A 20,187-nucleotide genomic window follows, 5' to 3' on the forward strand; every position below is an offset into this window, starting at 1 on the left:
AGAGTTTGGTACTCTTGGCTTTATACGGTTTGTCAAGAGATTCAACCGAATCTAATTTAATCAGATCAACTTCAATCAAACAATACATTACCCTTATCTTATTGGTCAGACGGGCTGTCCGTCTTCTGTGATTTCGTGAGCTTTAAACGTAACAGCCAATCTGATTGGTCGCCACGCGGATTCCAAGGGCGGGACATTGGATAGAAAAGTTTAGCATTTTTAAGGCGAATATGTTTAGTGTTTACAAACAGCGTAACAAAACAGAAACTGCTTGAAAGGCGCATATAATAATATTTGCTCGGAAACATCCGAAATGTTTCCTGAAAGTATCAGAGCCCCCAAACAGTCCTTTGTAAACAAATTTTGCAACTCCCATCATTTCCCCGCCCCGAATTCCTGCTCGTCTGAGAACGAAGGGGCGACATTTCTCAAGGAAGCGGAGAGGAAAGTTCCGATAACACTGGCGACGGACGCGCAAGTTATACCCAACTTTGCGCTGACAGCACCAGATTCACTCCGAATCGCGACCTGACGAGTGTTTTGACGGACACGCTGACAAATAGTCGTTTGTGGAGTCGTTGAAGCGACGCTGCGCGTGGCGATTTACAGACACAGCTCGAGGCATGGAAATAATGGACAGCGGGGAACCGTTCTTACAGTGGGACAAAAATCTCAGCGAATTGTCCGAACCCGGGGAAAACGACATTTTATACAGCACTGTAAGTGGGAATCTTCTTATAATTCCGCGGCACCATAACCATCTTCACTTACACCCTCATAGCATGTGTTGCAACTAATGCACAAACGTCTCTAAACCTCCTAGTTTCCTCCATTTAGTCATATACAAGCTTTTTAAATGACTTGGTCTATCACAGACAGAGACACTCTATATGAGACTTGTCAGATTGCTAATGTGCCTTTGGGTTCCACTTGGCTCCAAGGGATAAAGTTCAGATGGTGTAGTCATCCAGTGACTGTATCTTTCTCATGCAGTGCCACACACAGCAATGCAGATAAGTTTAGCCCATTTGGATAAAGTCATAATATAGTGCTCAAAGCCTTGAAGAGTTGCTACAGGTTATGTAATAATAGGTTTGCGTTCCAACTTCTGCTCAAAGGGGCCTGTACTTGTTGCATAATTAGGGGGTTCACAGTTGGGTAGTTGGTGCGTAAAAGTCCATGTACTTTTTTTTTGTTTATTTAACATTAAGATTTGAGGCTAAAATATACATGAATGCATCAGGGAAAGTGTATTTTGGTCTCATGTTTGTAACCATTTTTAAAACTTTATTTTCACTGCATTGAGGTGTCTTTACACACAGAATGCAGAATGCTGCTCAGAGATGGAATGAATGCATTTACACAGATACAGATATATAGCTCTATGCTTTGATACAATGGCTTTTTAAAATGCAGCATTGCAGAACATGTCAACTGCTAAACGTATGATCCTCATAGATGAACGCCACTTCAAATGAAGTTAATTCCAGATGTGTGGTACATTACGAGTGGTTTCTAAGCCGACATCCCAATTAAATTAACAGACAAGGTGCATAACGCCTTTCCAGATGACATCAAAGCAAGCGTTGGAGGTGCAGCAGTTTGGTGTGTCTGGTATTCATAACCCGGCGGTATCAGGGCGGTAACGCACACTTCCAGGAGAACTATATATGCTTTGTAAAGGTTGTGAAGGGTTCATATTCTCCTTCACCTTTAGAACAGAACGGGGTCTTTGTTTTAGGGTCCCATCGGCCCCCCCACCTCATGGGTTTGTATACGCCGGTTCTCCTCACTTTTACTTTCGCTCCCCAGGGTTTGTTGACATGGAATTCCACACAACAATGCAAACTGTTCTCAGCTGGAGAGAATAGAGCTTGCTTTGTGAGTTCAGCCTGTTGCATATGTCTGTTATCGTTATGCATATTGCATGTGGGCTGCTTCCTTCTGCATTATAATTCAACTGAAAATTCAATTCACACCCATTAACTTTAAAAATTGAAATAACAAACAAAAAGATAAATAAATATAATACTCAATCAAATAAATACATTAATAGAACCTAACTTAATTTTTTTGCATTAAGAAATTTAACTTTTTTTTTTTTTTTGGTGTGACACGTTTTCAGAAATGTTGTTTCAATATGCAAAAGAGGCATTATATGCTTAAATATGCACTAATTTGCATACATATCCAGAACAAAAACATGAACACTGTTTAAAGGCAGGTTAAAAATTATTTTGTTGATATAAAAAAAAAAAATAAAAAAAAAAAAAATCAGAAAATGCTGTCAACAGCTAGAAAAGGAAATTTTTACAAAATGCTGTCAACAGCTAGAAAAGGACATTTTTACCACATTTTTAGGAATAAAAAGTATAAAGTCAGACAAATGAGATATGAACAAACACCTCTGAATATAAAAGGGAATCAAAATGAAAAGTTTGCGTGTAAGTGCTACTGAAGTGGAGATTTCTGGCTTGTGATTGAACACATGCAAATAGATAAATTACATGAAAATAAAGTGTATTTTGGATGTTTTCGTTCCACTGTAGTCTGAAACAACACGTTATGAAAAGCCAAACAGTGCAAAATCTCAATGGAATTGGAAGTGTCTTGACATAATACATATCTGGGAAGAACGATCTTATTTAAGGAATGCAAACATGCCCTTTTTAGGCCTAGTAATTGTCTTCCGTAACTGATAGTTGCGATTATGTTTTCATTCATTGTCAGCTTTCTATTGGGAAGGGTTTGTATAGAGGGTGTGTGTTCATACCTTCCTGCAAAACAGGGTTTTTTGCCACTTACTCTTGAACTAAAGTCTCATCTGTCATATTTCAGTGGGTTTGAAATAGTAAAAATAACCCAAGGCTCATTCCCTGCTTTAGGAGGGGGGTTAAGGAGATGCTAAGGGGAGCAGTTGGGCCGTCGTGCTCAGCATTTCCTAGTGCTGATAATCACAGCGACACGATTAGCCTGGAAAGCACATTATCTCATGCAGCCGGGCCTTGTGGCAACCAGATGTACTTTCCTGGCCCGATGCGGAAACCAGAGCGAATATGAGGACAGGCATGCGATTGTGAACTAACCTGTTTGTTAGTTGTTCATTTGTAACCTTTTTCAGCTGTAGTAGTTCATTGCTTATTTGCATATCTTCTGTATCAGAAGTTCTCATTTGTCCCAGCTGATGGTTTGATGTTATGATCAGCTGATAACACATTTAGGTCAGTGACCGGATCATTTTTCAGGGAAGTGGGGTTTCAAAGAAAGAACATTCATGGAAATCAATCAGCCTGATCTATTGCTGATACACAGGTTATTATTACTCATATCGAGTTCAGGTCATTTTGACTCTGAGATGATTTTCTTTTTCCTAAAAATGCTAGTTAATGTTGTCACATTGGACTGAATCTGAACAGCCGTTTCCAGTGAACTATAGGGTTGGGTGATTTTATCAGTTTCTATTGTAATTTGAAATGTTACTTAACATATTAATCAGCTTTTCGTTAAATTTCCTTTGTGATTCAAATTGTGATAAACTGATAAGATATAAAATGAGGCATACTCTGACTGTGATGTTAAACAGTGGACCGATGAGGATATCTTAAGAAAATAAGTCATCTGTCTCGACTTTAGGGGCCGTGTGTGACTGTAAACACAGCACAGGAGTCTGGCTCCACATTTGTGCTTTTTTAACTTTGTATTTTTAAGGTCTTGTGGGACTGAAACAGACTAAAAGGTTTCAGTGGTCAAATTTACATATACTTCTTATATAAATGCAAAAAGTACTATAGTCACACACGGCCCCTACAGTCCCCAGACTTATTTTCTTTAATAAGTTTTTAACAGTTTTTAAACAGGGTTTGGATAGTTCTCTAAAACTGAAACTAAAGTTAAAAGCAGATATATATAAAATTGAGTTTAGCTTGATTTCCAAAAAAGCTAAAAATGACAACAAAATTACTAAAATTGACTGAAAATTGAAAATATAGAAATAAATCGGATTAATTATAAATAATAATGATACTAAAATACCTTTTTGATACTAAAGTTTTTCCATTATGATACAAATTACAAGAATAAATCATTATAAAAAATGCAGCCAACAAGAAACCACCTAGCAACAACCCAGAACACCCTAGCAACCATATAGCAGCGTACTAAAATAGCAAAAAAAAAAAAAACTGCTTTTTCTACATATTAAGACTGTGTGATGCTTCATATCAGGTCCGATTATTGACAGCATCCTGGTCCTGAAAAAGTGTGTGGTCAGTGCATGTCAGGACAGCCTGATCTTGTGTTCCTGAGCGCGCTGACATTTTGATAACATTTGTCACTCAGGAATCACGTGGTGTTCTGATGACTCAGCGGAGTGAGAAACCCTCTGTGCTCAGTGTGTTGGGCATGAGCGGCCCGTCTTCTCCTCTCTGCTCTCTGTGGGACGGGTGGACACAGACTCGGCCTGTTCTCCGAGAGGGCCGGGCTTTCGTCCGTCGCTCTTGCAGGCTGTATCTGCCACACACATTCTTGCACTCTTGCTCTGAATGGATGGTTTGTATGAGCTGCAACTTGAGCCTGGACCTTTGCTGAGCGCCCCAACATTCATTAATCATTATCACGTCCCAATTTATTCATCACCATCTTGTGGTTTCATTTGGTCTTTTCTGTCCAGTCATTCTAAGAGCCCCTTGGAGGCTGATCTCTCTTTGATTCAAACAACTTAATTTGGCAGTGAAGAAGTTGTAATTGAGGTCCTGCGATGCAGTAAAGGTTTTTAGGTTTGGGAGTATAACATTGCATGAGAAACGCTCTTTTTCTGCGACAGCAAAGCCACTGAATTGAGCTATGACTTTGAAAGCACATTGGTTTACACCCCTAATTTTTGTGTTTATATATACATATATATATTTTTTTTTTGCATATTATGTATTATTTTTATATATTACATTTTTAAGTATTAAATATCAAAAATATACAATATTTTATCTTTATTTTTTTAAATGTATAAGTTAATAAATAATATATGTTAATAAATAAGTAGATTATTTTTGAAATTTAGTAGGATTTTCAATGTGCCGCATTGGTATTTAAACAATTGTTTAATAGAGTTTTAGTACATTTTAATAAATGAACCATGTAAAATGTCATTAAATTCTGTAAATTTCATGTAAAATCCAGTAAATTAAATACTTTTTTTAAATTAAAAAAGTGCATCATTTCAGTTCATTTTTCTACTCTTATTATTTGTGATGTGATACAAACAAACCAAACAATCAGATATTTTAATAAATAGTACGTCTGACTCAAAACAGTAAGACAAATATTATAAAACTGTTTAGGACACGTTTCTCTCTGTATTGTCATTTAGATCCACGTTATTATTTCATAGTTTTCCATATAAATTTTTGTGCAAATCGATAGCATGTTACAGTGGTATACATCCCTCATTTACAGCATTGCTGCTTGTGTATTGGGCACACAGGGTGTCTCTCACTCCATTCAGTCAGAGTTTTCCTGTTCCTCCCCTGAAAGAGCAAACAGATTGGTGATCAAGTGTTTCCAATCAATCAAGATTTTATTTATTTGTTATCCGCGTCACTGCATGTTTACATCCAGCCTCCTTTAAGGTCACTATTGGCCAGATGTTGATTCCAGTGGAGCTGTTTCCTGAACCCCTGGAGCTTGAGAATCACCAAACACTCTGCGGGGGGAAGGTCCAAAAACTGCAGGACGTGTTCGGTCATGTTGTGAATTAGCAGCACAGTCAGTCGATTTTAAAGGGAAAGTCCCCCCCCAAAAGGAAAATTTGCTGTTAGTTTACTCACCCTCAGGCCATACTAAATGTCTTTTTTTTTTTTTCTTCTGTAGAACAGTAAAGAAGATTTTTAGATCAAACCATGGTCCTTGGTGATTCATACAATGCAAGTCAATGGCTGCCATCACTTTCAGAGTCAAAAAAGCATTTACAAGCAACATAAAATGAATACCCACACCTCCTGACAATATATTGAGGTCTTAATATAATTGTGTACATGTGATATGATTGCAGGATTACGAAATCAAACTGGTGAATTGGTTATTTTAGCCAATTAAGTAGAATCAAACTGTCTGAATGAACAGGTTTGCCGAAAATAATCAGATTTCCCCATTTTTTAATAATGTTGTAAATAATGTTCAGTTTCTTGCACAGAACAATCGTTTCACTTCATAAGACCTCGATATATCGCCAGGAGCCATGGGTATATTAATTCTGTGTTGGTTGCCTCCTCTTTTGACTCTCAAGTGACTAGCGGCTGACTTGCATTTTATGAATCACCAAGGACCAGCGTTTCAGCTAAAAATCTCCTCAAACTTTCCCACAGAAGAAAAAGCTGAAGATGACACACATTTAATGCTCAACTAACAGCAAGTTTTCATTTTTGGGTGAACTATCCCTTAAGGTTTCTTTCAGTGGATTAAGCTGAAGATGACACACATTTCATGCTCAACAGTTGCACACAAGCAGCTTGCACAAGAACCAGGCCAATTCAAAACACTTGGAAAGTGACTCATGGAAAAAGTGAAGGACTTGTGGTGGGATTTGTCTTGGCACAACTGAGATCTGCAAAGTGAACTTTAGGAAAAGGAAACAAAACTTTTCCCAGACTGCTTTTGTCCCTTGTTCTCTGTCTAGATTGTACACTCAACTAGGGCTGCACAATAAATCGCATGCATTTATCATCGCTGATAATGAATGCGATATTGCGTAGCACGTACTGGAGATTTGCTAATAATCACAGAACCGTCTTTACTGTCAAGATGCGCATAATAAACGCATGTGATTTATCATGCAGCCCTACACTCAACCACTAAATGGGACTTTCACAATTTATTTTATTTCCGTTTTCCAGTTTAGTATCCACAAGCTCTTTGCTCTTTCCAAATCTTGAGCGTCTCGCAACAATTCATGGAATTTGACTCTAGCTTGTTGATTATTTATGAGCTGATTATTAATACTTTACCCTGCTTGTTGATGTAGTTACTGGAAGTTGAGCTGTTTTGATTCACAGTAGCATTGCAGGCACACATTAAACTCTGAACGAATGTCCTGTATGGCAGGTTAACTCTGTATTTGGGTCAAAGAGACCCTTGTAATCCAGCTTAATGTCACTTAGCATTGGCTCCTGTCCTGGAATACCACTACTTAATAATAAGACATTTCTTGTACAACAGCATTAGAAGAGATCCGTCAACCGTGCAAACATTGACTTTCCTTAAGTCTACAGCACTTCAGTTTAAAATAAATAGATTTTCAGTGGCTAATATCAGTGAGTCAGATCCACCGGTGTGTAAAGGACAAGGTCCAGCCTCACCAGCGCTGATCTTTGTCTCCTGCGGGTTGGTCTTTCCTCACATCTGTTTTGCTGCTTAAAGCATTGCGTCATCTGTGTCCACATTTGGCTTATAAACTTCCTCTTCCCTCAAAAAAAATTAAAAGTTCAAAAAAATAAAAGCCCCCTTCCTAAACCAACCACACTACTACCCCAACCGTCTCTGTCATCACAACTCACTCTATCATCCACAACATCTCCAACAACTATTCAGATTCTCCAGCTGGGCAAAAACTCAGAAAGAGTCAAATTGCAGTACCCTGCCCCCAGTGAAACCACATGTACTATACACCCATCCAAACTACGGACAAAGAAGCCTTCACTCTCAGAATCCATCCAGCTTGATGCAGCCGCTTGTATTGATGGAGTAGGGCACATCTTAATCAGCATACTCCCAAACTACTCATACTAGTACTTTCACTAGTATGTTTATAGTGAACAAAATTGTGGAAAATTTTATCAAATATTAAACAGGAAGATTTTTTTTATGTAGTGATCATTACAAAGCTGTTCTTTTATTATATTGCATTAATTTCAAAATAATATTAAATGTATTAAAAGCTATATTTTTAATTAAAAAAATTGTGTGTGTGTGTATGTATATGTATATGTATATGTATATGTATGTGTGCCCCGTATTATATATATATATATCTATATATTATATATATATATATATATATATATATATATATATATATTACCACACACACACCACAATTTTTTTAATTAAAAAATATAGCTTTTAATACATTTTATATTTTTAAACATTATTTTTGATTACATTTATTTGGTTAATATATATATAGACACATCTTATTTAAAATAAAAATGTATATGATTTAAAAGTAATAACATTGTTTAATATATATATATCTATATATATTGGAATATATATATATATATATATATACACATACATACATACATACAGAGACATATCTATATATATCTATATATATATATATATATATATATATATATAAATACATATATAATATACATATTACACACACATATACACACACACACATTTATTTTTTATTTGCCAAGAAATATTGTACGATTTTACGTTTTTATTATATTAATTTTAATTTAAAAAAATAATTACATTTTTTTTTACAATTTAAAAATGAAACTAAATATACTTTAATGCTGATATGGTGTTTTGTTTAGGCATGAAATCACACAAAGTTTCTGAGATTCAATAATAACCATAATTTTAAGTAAGACAGTTTTGCTCTAAATTGGCATGAAAATAACCTAAACAAACTAATTTCCGAGATGATAACTGATGGTGTGTAAGTGAAGTATAGACTGTGCAGTATGGAGTGCATTTCTATTCCATTGCAGTAAAGGAACTGATCACAGACCAGGCACTTAAAAGTGATTAATTCTATCTTCAAACCACAGGAAACCTCACGTCTGTCCTCCTCGGAGTGAACGCTGTCTTCTGTTCCTCTTAGAGAGAGAGCAGTCGACACCCAGCAATTTCCAGCAATCATCATAATCATCTCATCACACACTCAAGAGTGTCAGATGTAATTGCATGTCAGCTGTGACTGATGCAGAAACGACATAATAGTACAGTGACTTCGTACAGCCGTAACCATGTGTGAATTCATACAGAAATGACGGGTGCAAATGCATCCAGGAGATGACAACTATGACATGTTATGTCACACAACTTAAAGGCTTCACCCACTCCTGACCTGATTCGAACTGCTGCGATTTTCTCTTCTTCATGCTACATGAAGCATTCACCTTAAGTGGCCTTGGAAATGCTTACCATTTTCATTCTATAAGTTTTGGGCCAAAGAAGACATTCCAGAAAAGCAGTTCTTTGCCAAATATGAAGTTTAAGCGAGTTCAGAAGAGAACACACTTGATGTGTGTTTTTGGTGGACGGCAGGCTCTGTAGAAACATCTGTGACCTGTATGCTTACTCTCCAGACGTTTTCTCATCATGGAGGGCGCAGACACAGATGCTGTTGAGTAACAAAAGTGGAAAATTTAGGGCAAGGCATTCCAGAGCGACTTTGTCACTTGCATTCTCAAATGGTTTGTCTCTCCTTTTGCCTTATGTATAGGTTTAGCTGTTTTCTTGTCTTTCTCTCTCTGTTTCTGGACTTGGTAGACCTCTGAGTCAGTCTGTAATTGATCCCATACGCTGGCTTCTCTCCATTTTCAGCCCAGACTCCACCTCTTTCCTTCCCAGTTTGCTCAGCATGGTCTTGTTTAACTCATTTTTTGGACATCTTTGCTGAAACCTTGTGACCTATTTACCTAGATGGCATTTCTGTTGGTCAGCGTGACCAGTTTGAACCTGTTGCCAAATCTGTGTGTATTGAAATGACTAAATTTTGCCTGTGAAGATTCACTGAACAACAGTAAATGTGACTGTATCTTAAGGCAGCATTGTGTATTTTGTGGAGAATACAATCCCATAATCCATTGCAAATATGAAAGACAGGGTTTCTGCAGGTCTTACATTAGTCTTGGTTTGCCCTTCTTCAAATTAAAGCCTTAAAATGTCTTAAATACATAAAGTAGTGGAATTAAATAGTGCATGCACTGCATAGAATAAATCTCTTCCTCAGAAATTAGTTTTCCAGTAAAAATCATAACAACATCAAAAAAAAATAAAAATTAATCCAGAGGCAAAATGAAGATAGCTGAAGTCTTTTTTTTTTTTCTGAGAAATTGGACAAAATCAAGTGAGTTTATGCTTAAAACAGGAACAAACATCTAGGAGAAGGTGGTGAAAACTTTTTCCTTCGAATTAAGTTGATTATCTGAGCCCATTGGTGGATATTTGTTATAGGCGTAAACTTACTTCAATTTGATCAATTTCACAGAAAATATAACCTATCATCATGTATTTTGATTTAGGAATCTTTGAACAATTATTACCTAAAAATTCTTTAAATGGTCTTAAAATGGTCTTTAAAAAGTCTTACATTGGCTTTCATAAAACCTACTGAAACCTTGGAGATAAATGTTGATTTTTAAGTAATTTCAAAAACACCAAAAATAATAAAAAAAATAAATTTTTATGTAAATTTTCTATATAATAAAATGACCAATATAAAAAAAAAAAAAAAAAAAAAAAAAAAAATTTAAAAAATGGTTTAAAAGTGTTTTTTTTTTGTTTATTATATAGTAACTATTGTAAAAAAAAAAAATTTAAAAAATGGTTTAAAAGTGTTTTTTTTTTGTTTTGTTTTTTTGTGTGAAAATGAAATGCTCACCAAGGCTGCATTTATTTGATTAAACATACAGTAAAAACTGTAAAATTGTGAAATATTATTACAAATTAAAATAACTGTTGCCTATTTGAATAGATTTTAAAACGCAATTTATTCCTGGGATGCAAAGCTGAATTTTCAGCATCATTATTCTAGTCGTATGATCCTTCAGAAATCAGTCTGATAATTTGCAGATGATTTAATTATTGTTTAAATTAAATTATTTTACTTTTCTTAAATAACTATATATATGTATATGTATGTGTGTGTGTATATATATATATAATATAATATAATATAAATGATATAAACAATATAAATGATTAATTAATAATTGTTTAAAATAAATACATTTTGTTTTACTAGCTTAAATAGTTTAATTTAACTGTTTAAAGCTAAAGTCAATCATTTATATACATTTCTTTGTGTTTTGAGCAAGTACACATGGAAAAAGTGTGATCTGGAATAAATGCACATCAGTCAGATGGGCTTTATTGAAAAATTTACCCAATCATAATGATTCAATAGCGTCCCTGTTTATGATAACACGTCAAAAATGCTGTAGACTGAGCTTGACATGTTGAATTCAGAACATTCCTCTAAACAGCACCTGAGGACAAGAGCTGAGGAAACCTGCTGACCTGAGTCTTAAGAGATGAAATAAATGTCTGGAAGCGTCTCAGCCTGTCCAAACCTGTTCGAGGCGCAGGAGACCTTCTTAAGAAAGGCTAAGGGGCTGGAACGCACCCATAGGAATGCCAAGGAGTGGGGAGGCAGCTGTCTGTTGGTTTTGGCCCTGAATCAAACCTTCTCACTGGGCTAGGAACGAGGCATCTGATTGGATGAGAGAGAGCGTGATGCGCTCTGATTGGTGGAGAGGGTTACCCTGTGGGCACTTGCTATCATGTTTAGTCTGTTCCTCTAGTCTAGGGTATGAGATCTGATCTTCAAAGAAATGTGCTGGTGTTTTACAGTCTGCAATTAAGGTGTGTTTAACTAGCTGCAGTTTAATGAGCACTTGATTTTAGCTCTAAAGTCACAGCTTGATCCTAGACCTTACACCTCTCAGCCAAAGGTAAAACACTATTAAGACTTTGTTGCGTTATTGCACTTAAAGTAAAGATTATGATTAATATATTGGAGTGAACGGAGTACAGTAAATAAGCTACAGTCACCTGATCATTGTCATAAGGACGCTCTTGAATCATCATGATTGGGTTTATTTTTCAGTAATGAGCAGCTGATGGTGCATTATCACACTTCAAAATCTATTAAAAAAATAAGAACTTGGCCATGAAATATATATATTTTTTGTTTTAAATAAATAAAATATTTACACTGATAACATATAGTTTTATTTAATTTATTTTTATTTATTTAAGAAGAAAATGACGTGTGTGCTTACTCATAAATAAATGGGCATGAAATATTGATATTAGTTTAAAATATTTAATTGAAAACATTAAATGTCATTAGACTAGTTTAAATAACATAAAATTATAATAAATAAATAACTTAAAATCAATAAATAATTCAATAAAACACAAATACAATTCAATAATTAATTTAAATAATTTGCACTAAATAATAAATATAAATTAATTTAAATAATTTACTTTGGATATTTTAGAAAAAGGAGAAAAAAATTACTTACCCCCCAAAAATATAGAATGGTTTTACTTATAAATATAATAATAATAATAATAATAAAATAAAATAATCCAAACAAAAAAAAAATAATTAATAAAATGTAAATAAATGTAAACAAATTTAAACTGATAATTAATGTAAATATTTATTTATTGAGAAGAAAAAAACATATTACATGCATACCCACTAATAAGAAAATAAATCTATATTGGACATTAAATAATATAGATTGTGAATCATTTAATTTTAAATGCCTAACTCTCACATTCGTTTGGTTCCTGTGCAGCACTTCACCGAGCTGCTGGATGATCTGTCCCAAGAGGCTTTGCTGGGTCAGTTGTTAAGCGACCCGTTCCTGTCTGGCCGTGGAGATGCTATGGACACGGAGGAGGATCTGACCCCTGCGTCTCCAGTGCCGCCGCACATTCAAGCCGAGCACAGTTACTCTCTGTGCGGAGACTCGCGCCCACAGTCGCCCCTGTCCCATCTGCCCGGGGAGCCCGGCAGTGACGCCGGTAAGACTCGGCCAGAATCTGCTTCTGGATTGTTAACAGAAGTCAAAATAAATCAATAAATGCAATTTGATATGTGCTCTAGGTGACACAGACAATGATGAGTGGCCCATGGAGCAGGAGGATAAAGGGCTGAAGATGGAGCCTCTGCTGCTGCCCACCTTGACCCTCACTCTGACCCCCGAGGGTCCCGCCTCTGAGCCTGTGACTGACGCCTCACTGACCCCTCCGGCCACTCAGGTCAGACCGCTCAGCCTGAGCACATGACCACACACACACACACACACACACACACACAGTCAGTGGGATTTTATTGAAGTGCTGGTTTCTGCTCGTGTCTGCAGGTGAAGGAGGACAGCAAGAGTCTCAGCCCTCAGATTAAACTGGAGCCACACGAGGTGGATCAGTTCTTAAACCTTTCACCCAAAGGTAAAACAATGGCTCTGACATTTTTGGGTTATTGCACAAAAAATAAAAATACCGTAGTTCATTAATGATTACAGTAAATAACATACAGTCACCTGGTCATTATCATAAACAGTTCATGTGCTTGAATTGTCCTGAATGGGTTTATTTTTCAGTAATGACCCGACTGTACATTATTACACAAAAAATAAATAAATTTGTTTAAATTATTATTTTTTTTATTATTTTAAATAAATAAATAAATAATAAAAATAAAATGATTAAACTGTAATAATCTACATATTTTAATTTAAATAATTTAATGATTCATTTGAGTTATTTGAGAAGAAAAAGATTTAATGCATTACATGTTTTTTGTGCTAAATGTAATGCAATATTAATTTTAGTTTTTAATCATTTCATTTGAATAATATACATATTTTTGTTTAAATTATTTAAACAGTGTTTTCATAATTAAAATAATTTATTTTAGTTATTTAAGAAAGAAAATGTGTACATGTGTATTTAAAAAAAAAAATATTTTTAGTTTTCAATAATTTAATTTTAATAATTTATTTTTTTTCAGGTACATGTGTAAAGTATTTTTCATCTTAAATAACTACACTTAATTATTTAAATTAATAAAATACTTTTTAAACAATTTAAATTAAATTCTATTTCGATTAAAATTAAAAACATTTTTTAACTAAAATCAGTATTTCATGTCAACCTAACCTAAGTATTTTAATTTAAGCTATTTAATCTAAAAAGTAATTTAATAATCAAATAATTTCATAATCAAAATAATTTATTTTAGTTATTTGAAAAGAAAGCACTCAATACTCATAATACTTATTGAACTTGGCAGAAAAAAATAAATGGATATTAATTGTGACTTTTAAATAATTACATTTTAATAAATAAAATATTTTAATTGAATTTAAGCAATAATTTAATCATTTAAATAATTGATTTGTTTATTAGAAGAAAAGACTACATAATTACCAAAAAAGGGTATGAAATATTGATTTTTTTTTTGCTTTTAAATAATTGAATTTTAATTTAAATGGTTGTCATTTCAGTAATATAATCATTTAAAATATATATATTTATTACTTTTATTACTATTTGAGAAGAAAAATTATTCAGAGTAATAGAAGAAATATGAAAGTCACACAGCTTTGTAGAAAATAAATCTATTACAAATATTTGTCCACAGAATGCTGTGATTTGAAGCAATTAGAATTGATCTGTAATGTTCTTCAGCAGGCCTGGAGTCTCTGCAGATGCCGCCCACTCCTCCCAGCTCTCACGGCAGCGACTCTGAGGGCAGTCAGAGTCCCGTTCACCCCTGTGCTCCCGCCAGTCCCACACAGACCCCCGCTGTCCTCAAGGTGGCGCCAAGAGCCCCGTCTTCCCTCTCCAGCTCTCCTCTGCTGACCGCACCTCATGTGAGTACAGAGGCATGTTGTTCACTAACAGACGTGTTTCGTTTTCTTAACCTCCTCTCGTCTGATCCGACAGAAACTACAGGGCTCCGGGCCTCTCCTGCTGACGGAGGAGGAGAAACGCACGCTCATCGCTGAGGGATACCCCGTGCCCACCAAACTGCCCCTGTCCAAAGCTGAGGAGAAAGCACTGAAGAAGATCCGCAGAAAGATCAAGAACAAGGTCAGCCTCGTAAAACTGTAAAAGATGCATACTTCACATCTGAGTACTAAAATTCATATCAAACACACTCATGATTTTCAGATTTCAGCACAAGAGAGCCGCAGGAAAAAGAAAGAGTACATGGACGCTTTAGAGAAGAAGTAAGTCTGATAAATATTCATCATATTTAATTAGCATACATGAATGTAACATTTATGAAAAATAAAACAGCTTTTTCCACTCATTCTCAGAGGTGTTGTTCAAGCGTAAAAGACTTACTGATGCTTAAAAGTACATTTATTATTGTGAATATTTCATAGCTGCACGTTATTCCCAAGAAAAAATATTTTTTTTCAAATAATCGTCTTTAAAGTTTAGTGACTTGCTGCACTTCTTTTTACATTAAATATTCTTTCTCACCTAGAATTATTTAATATAATTAAATTCTTAAAATATAAAATATTATAGTATTTAACATTAAAATTGTTATTTAAATTATAAATGTATTTACATGTATAGCTATGTATATAAGTAGAATAAAATGTATATTTTACGTATAGAGGTTTTTTTTCCTTCAATAAATATAATTTTTTCCTTAGAAATAAGTCGCATATGAAAGTTAAATGGGTTGCAAATCAAGTTTCAAATTCATGTTGCAGAACTTTAGGGTAAACAGCATGTTACATTATAATTATGGTATGTAATTAAAGTGTATAATAATTACATAGAATTTTATAAAAAATTAAATTAATGTTAACTATTAAAGTACTTAAATGATTCATAATATATCTATGTATATATTTTGAATAAAATATCTATTGCCGTTTTTTCTCATAATTTTTTTTCACTCAGAAGTAAGTGACATTATGTAAGTAAAATGGATTGCAAATCCAGTTTCATGTTAAGGAAATTTATAAGTGCGATATTTTTAATATCTGTATGTGACATTGCAATTCCCTCTCCATCCACAGGGTGGAGACCTGCTCCAGCGAGAACAGTGAGTTACGCAGGAAAGTTGAAACACTGGAGTGCACCAACAAGTAAGCGCCTCGACCCTTTCCAGTTACCTGCACTACACTCTACAGCCGTCATTAGCTCATGTTTTGATCTCACACTTTCTGTTGCTAGCTGAATTTTCATTTTCAGTCATTAATGATACATGCTATGTAAACAGCGCTGTATTGATTGTGTGGCAGGTCTCTGCTGCAGCAGCTGCACTCACTGCAGGCGGCGGTGGCAGGAAAGGTCCCGCGGTCCTGCAGGGTGACGGGCACCCAGACCTCCACATGCCTCATGGTGAGCGCTTCCTGCATCAACGTTCAGCTGTGTGTGTGTGTGTGTGTGTGTGTGTGTGTGAGAGAGAATGAGCACTAACAGAAGCACTGCTGTATGTGTGCAGGTGGTGGTTCTGTGTTTTTCCGTGTTCTTGGGGAGTTTCTACCAAGGCCTGAGCCCCTGTTCCTCCATCACCAAAACAGAGCTGAGCAGAGAGATCTCCATACAGGACTCGTACACCACCACAGGTATGCATGCTGGGATAGCAGTACAAAAATACACAGAGACGCACAACTTCTAATTAGATATATGCATTTGCTATGTAATTATACGTACATTTATATATATTAAAATATATATTTTAAAATAATATAAATATTTAAATAATCATATGTATATATAATATATGATCACTTTACACAATTTTATATAATAGATAGATAGATAGATAGATACTTTTTAAATATATATTGTTATTATAATATATATATTGTTAATAGATAGATTAGTAATACTTAATATGACTAAATTTATATATGTTAGTGATTAATATAAAATTTTTCACTCATTTCTATAGAATGCAGAGGTACTAGAGCCGCTGTCGTACTGAACGTTTTCACTCGTGTCTGTGGCAGTCCCTGCTTCTGTCTCTTGTTGACTAATGAATGAAGGAAAGGCTGGATTTGGATCCATATTAGTGGTCTGCGCCTCACTCTTGAGCTGCTGAGAGTCATTATCAGTGCTGGAGTGGGCCAGTAATTATCATGCCTTTAAAAGCAGAGCGATCGCTTAATCATCGCTGATCTCTGATCCGCCCGCATCACGTTTCTCCCACGCGCGTCATTCAGTTAATGCACCGCTCTAACAAAACACTACTGTACTAATAAAAGAGCTGTTTACACTTGATATTAATATCCATCTCATGTGATACAATCACAAATGCTCAGCCGAGACATCTGCTAGTAACAGCAAGAAAGAAAACGGTTGTAATGTTTGTTCATTTCCAGAACCTGCTGGCCTTTTAGGATATAATTTATAATTAATTATTAAAATATTAGATATTAAAAAAGTCTTACAATTATGAGCAATACAATTAATAAGTATATAAATGAATAAAAGTTGAAAAAAAAAGTTTTGTTTTTTTTACTTTCTTTTTAGATTTTCAAAACCTAAAAAAAATAATCACAACAAACAATGAACAGATACTGTCAGCAGTGCTTATAAATATTACAAGTAAAATATGTACTTTAAATATCTAATATATCTAAAATATCTGAATAATTATTTTTATTAGTATATTAATATAATATATATTATATTTTTATTTATAAATATTTTAATGATATATTTTAATTTCTTTTAATCTGTTTAAATATTTACAAAAAAATAAAAATATGTATTTTAATTTTATTAAAAAGTAAAATTTCACATTTAAATGCTTAAATATATATCTAAATAACTGCATGTCTGTACATGTACATGGTCTAATAAAGATACTTTAATGTAATTTATTAATTTATTAGTTCAATATATTTTACAGACACCCACACACACACTAAAATTACTTATTAAGTACATATATGAATAATATATATATATATATATATATATTATATATATATATATATATATATATATCTATATATATTAGTATTATGAGTGTGTGTGTGTGTGTATATGATCTAGTAGGGTGTGTATGATAATTTATGTAATGTAATTTATTTACATTATAAATATTTTACACAACACACAATAAAACAATAGTAAATATATATTTATGTGTGTGTGTGTGTAAGTCCTACATTCTCAATTTTCATCATTTCAACAAAAAAGAACTGTGTGTGTGTGTGTGTGTGATCTTCGCCATTTGCATCTGTTTAATAAAAAAGAAGTAAGAAAAGTCCTTCAGTGTGATGTTTGTTCATTTCCACAGTGAGGTCCAGGAACCTGCTGTCCATTCCGGAGCACGGGGGTCTGGACGAGCCTCATCCCTTCGGTCGGATGGGATTATCACTAACCCGAACGTCACCCCGAAGTCCGAATTAATGGCGGCTTGGCGTTTAGAACAGCAGCACAAACAGGAGCAGGCGGAGCTTCGGGAAGCAGAGCCCCGCCCACTTATTCTAAACACCAATGAAACACGAGCGCAGAAGGCCATTCTCATAGACCTGCACTCACACAGGTAACGACCGTCCTTCTGTGGCTGCTTCGATCTAAAGATTGCTTTGATAACACATGGATGCTGAACACTGGGTTTTGTTTTGGCAGGTCAGATCAGTGGTCAAACGAGACGGCTAAAGTCATACAGCTGGAGAGGACCTGAGATCCCTGCAGCGGCGGGCCATAGGCTTCATATTTATAGTATTGTTTTACTTAGATGTCCTTTTTTAAAATAAACACAAAAACTCAAAAATGTATTTTTATTCCATTCCAGCAGTATATCAAATTTTGATACTCATGTACACTATTTTCTTTTTTTTATATGCTCTGAATTTGTTTTAATATTATTTCTTTTTCCTTTTTCGCCTATTTGCCCCATGCTACTGAGATTGTGTAGTAATATATTATATTTGCATCTGTTTTCATATTCACATGACAACGATGTAGCATGTCAATCAAAATACAGTTCCAAAGATTAAAAAAATAGTGCAAAGATTCAAACTGTATTAAGATTGTAGACAAAAAAGCTCTGTTTGCAGTTTGAAGATGGCGAATTTCCAAAGCATTTGTCTGAATATGTAAATATTTGCAGTATCCTGTATTGTAAGTGTGTTGGGAGAGATATGAATTGATGTGATTTATATCAGTGGATATGTTGGACAATATGGGCTTGACATGAAAAGGATGGATGCTCTCATTCCCTCAATCCCCGAATCCCATCATATTACCCTCCCTATCAATAACAAATACACATTTCCCTTTTTGTCCTCATCTGGCCACCATCCAAACCCCGTCTGCACTCTTGAGGGAGTAAAAGACGCTCGCTGACAAATCAAGCGTTCTCTTGCTCTGATATGAACGGTTGTGACGACCTGAGTCCCGAGCGATCTGCGACTCGCTTGCACTACGTCCTCGTAGAATTGATCAGTTATTTATTATTTCTAGCATGCCTGCCATCCTTGAAACAAGAGCATTTCAAAGGAGATGTTTTTTTCATGATGTGATGCATTCAGATGCAAACATTTGTCACGCAACATCCGTGTCGGAAATGGTGTGCATTTCTTATGTATTTAGCATAACGTCTTAACTATATTACACTTTCATTGCATCACAATGCAATCTCTGGCTCTTCCTGAAATCACTCTGCATTGTTAATGTCCTGTTTTTTCTGCGAGCAAATAAATATTTTCCTTAGTAAAAGCATTGTAAATCAGGCGTCAGAGCCGTCATTTTGCTGTGTATCCATGCTTTCTCTATATTAAATTATTAAATTAGCCTGATTTATATTTGTCGTCTTACTAGGATGTTTTTATGTCATCTATTTGCTTCACTATTAATTCTTTTTATTACGACTGGATCTGCATTGTAATTTTTCAGCCTCTCAGGGGGTTTTATGCAAAAGAAAGGTGTTTTCTCCACATCAGAGAGCTCAGATGATGCACTTCATACATTAAATCACATTAGCCAAATTGTGTTAGAAGAAAAATGCATGTAGTCCCTAGACTCTCATGACTTCTTGGAAAAATTATATGTTAACCCTTGGATAAATGTGCTGTTGTGGACATATGGAGGTGTTTCTTCAATTGCAGCAATATAGGATATTTTGGGTAAATGCATTTGTTCTAGTTTGATAAAAGATTCAATGTGCCATTTTTAATTATTTTCCTAATTTTTAAAAGGACGTGCTAGGATGTCATGTGAAAAGAGTAATTTATTTTTATTTTTTATAAAGTTAATTTCTTTATCAAGCGAAAAAAAAATATTTTTTCTATTAATTATTAAAAATTGCCATTATCAATATCAATTTGTTTTTTTTGTTTTTTTGCAGGATTAGAATAAGCAGTTAACACTTAAAGAAAGGCACTGAACTAACAAATATATGATTTAATATGATCACATTATATTAACATTAACATCCAA

The 20,187-nt window shown here is 34.5% G+C and overlaps 1 protein-coding gene across 1 annotated transcript; it reads left to right on the forward strand.

The window, feature by feature from the left end:
- Nucleotides 1-189: 189 nt before the first annotated feature.
- On the forward strand, nt 190-18,505 carry creb3l2 (cAMP responsive element binding protein 3-like 2). Its single transcript, XM_019097695.2, is given in 13 exon segments — nt 190-719; nt 12,552-12,780; nt 12,863-13,017; nt 13,122-13,206; nt 14,452-14,633; nt 14,707-14,853; nt 14,935-14,993; nt 15,804-15,872; nt 16,029-16,128; nt 16,232-16,355; nt 18,041-18,114; nt 18,117-18,289; nt 18,376-18,505. Coding segments are annotated over 13 exon segments (1,548 nt in total). The 5' UTR covers nt 190-623; the 3' UTR covers nt 18,431-18,505.
- Nucleotides 18,506-20,187: the final 1,682 nt, after the last annotated feature.

The sequence above is a fragment of the Cyprinus carpio genome, chromosome B4 (assembly GCF_018340385.1).
Source record: "Cyprinus carpio isolate SPL01 chromosome B4, ASM1834038v1, whole genome shotgun sequence".
Classification (NCBI taxonomy): Eukaryota; Metazoa; Chordata; class Actinopteri; order Cypriniformes; family Cyprinidae; genus Cyprinus; species Cyprinus carpio.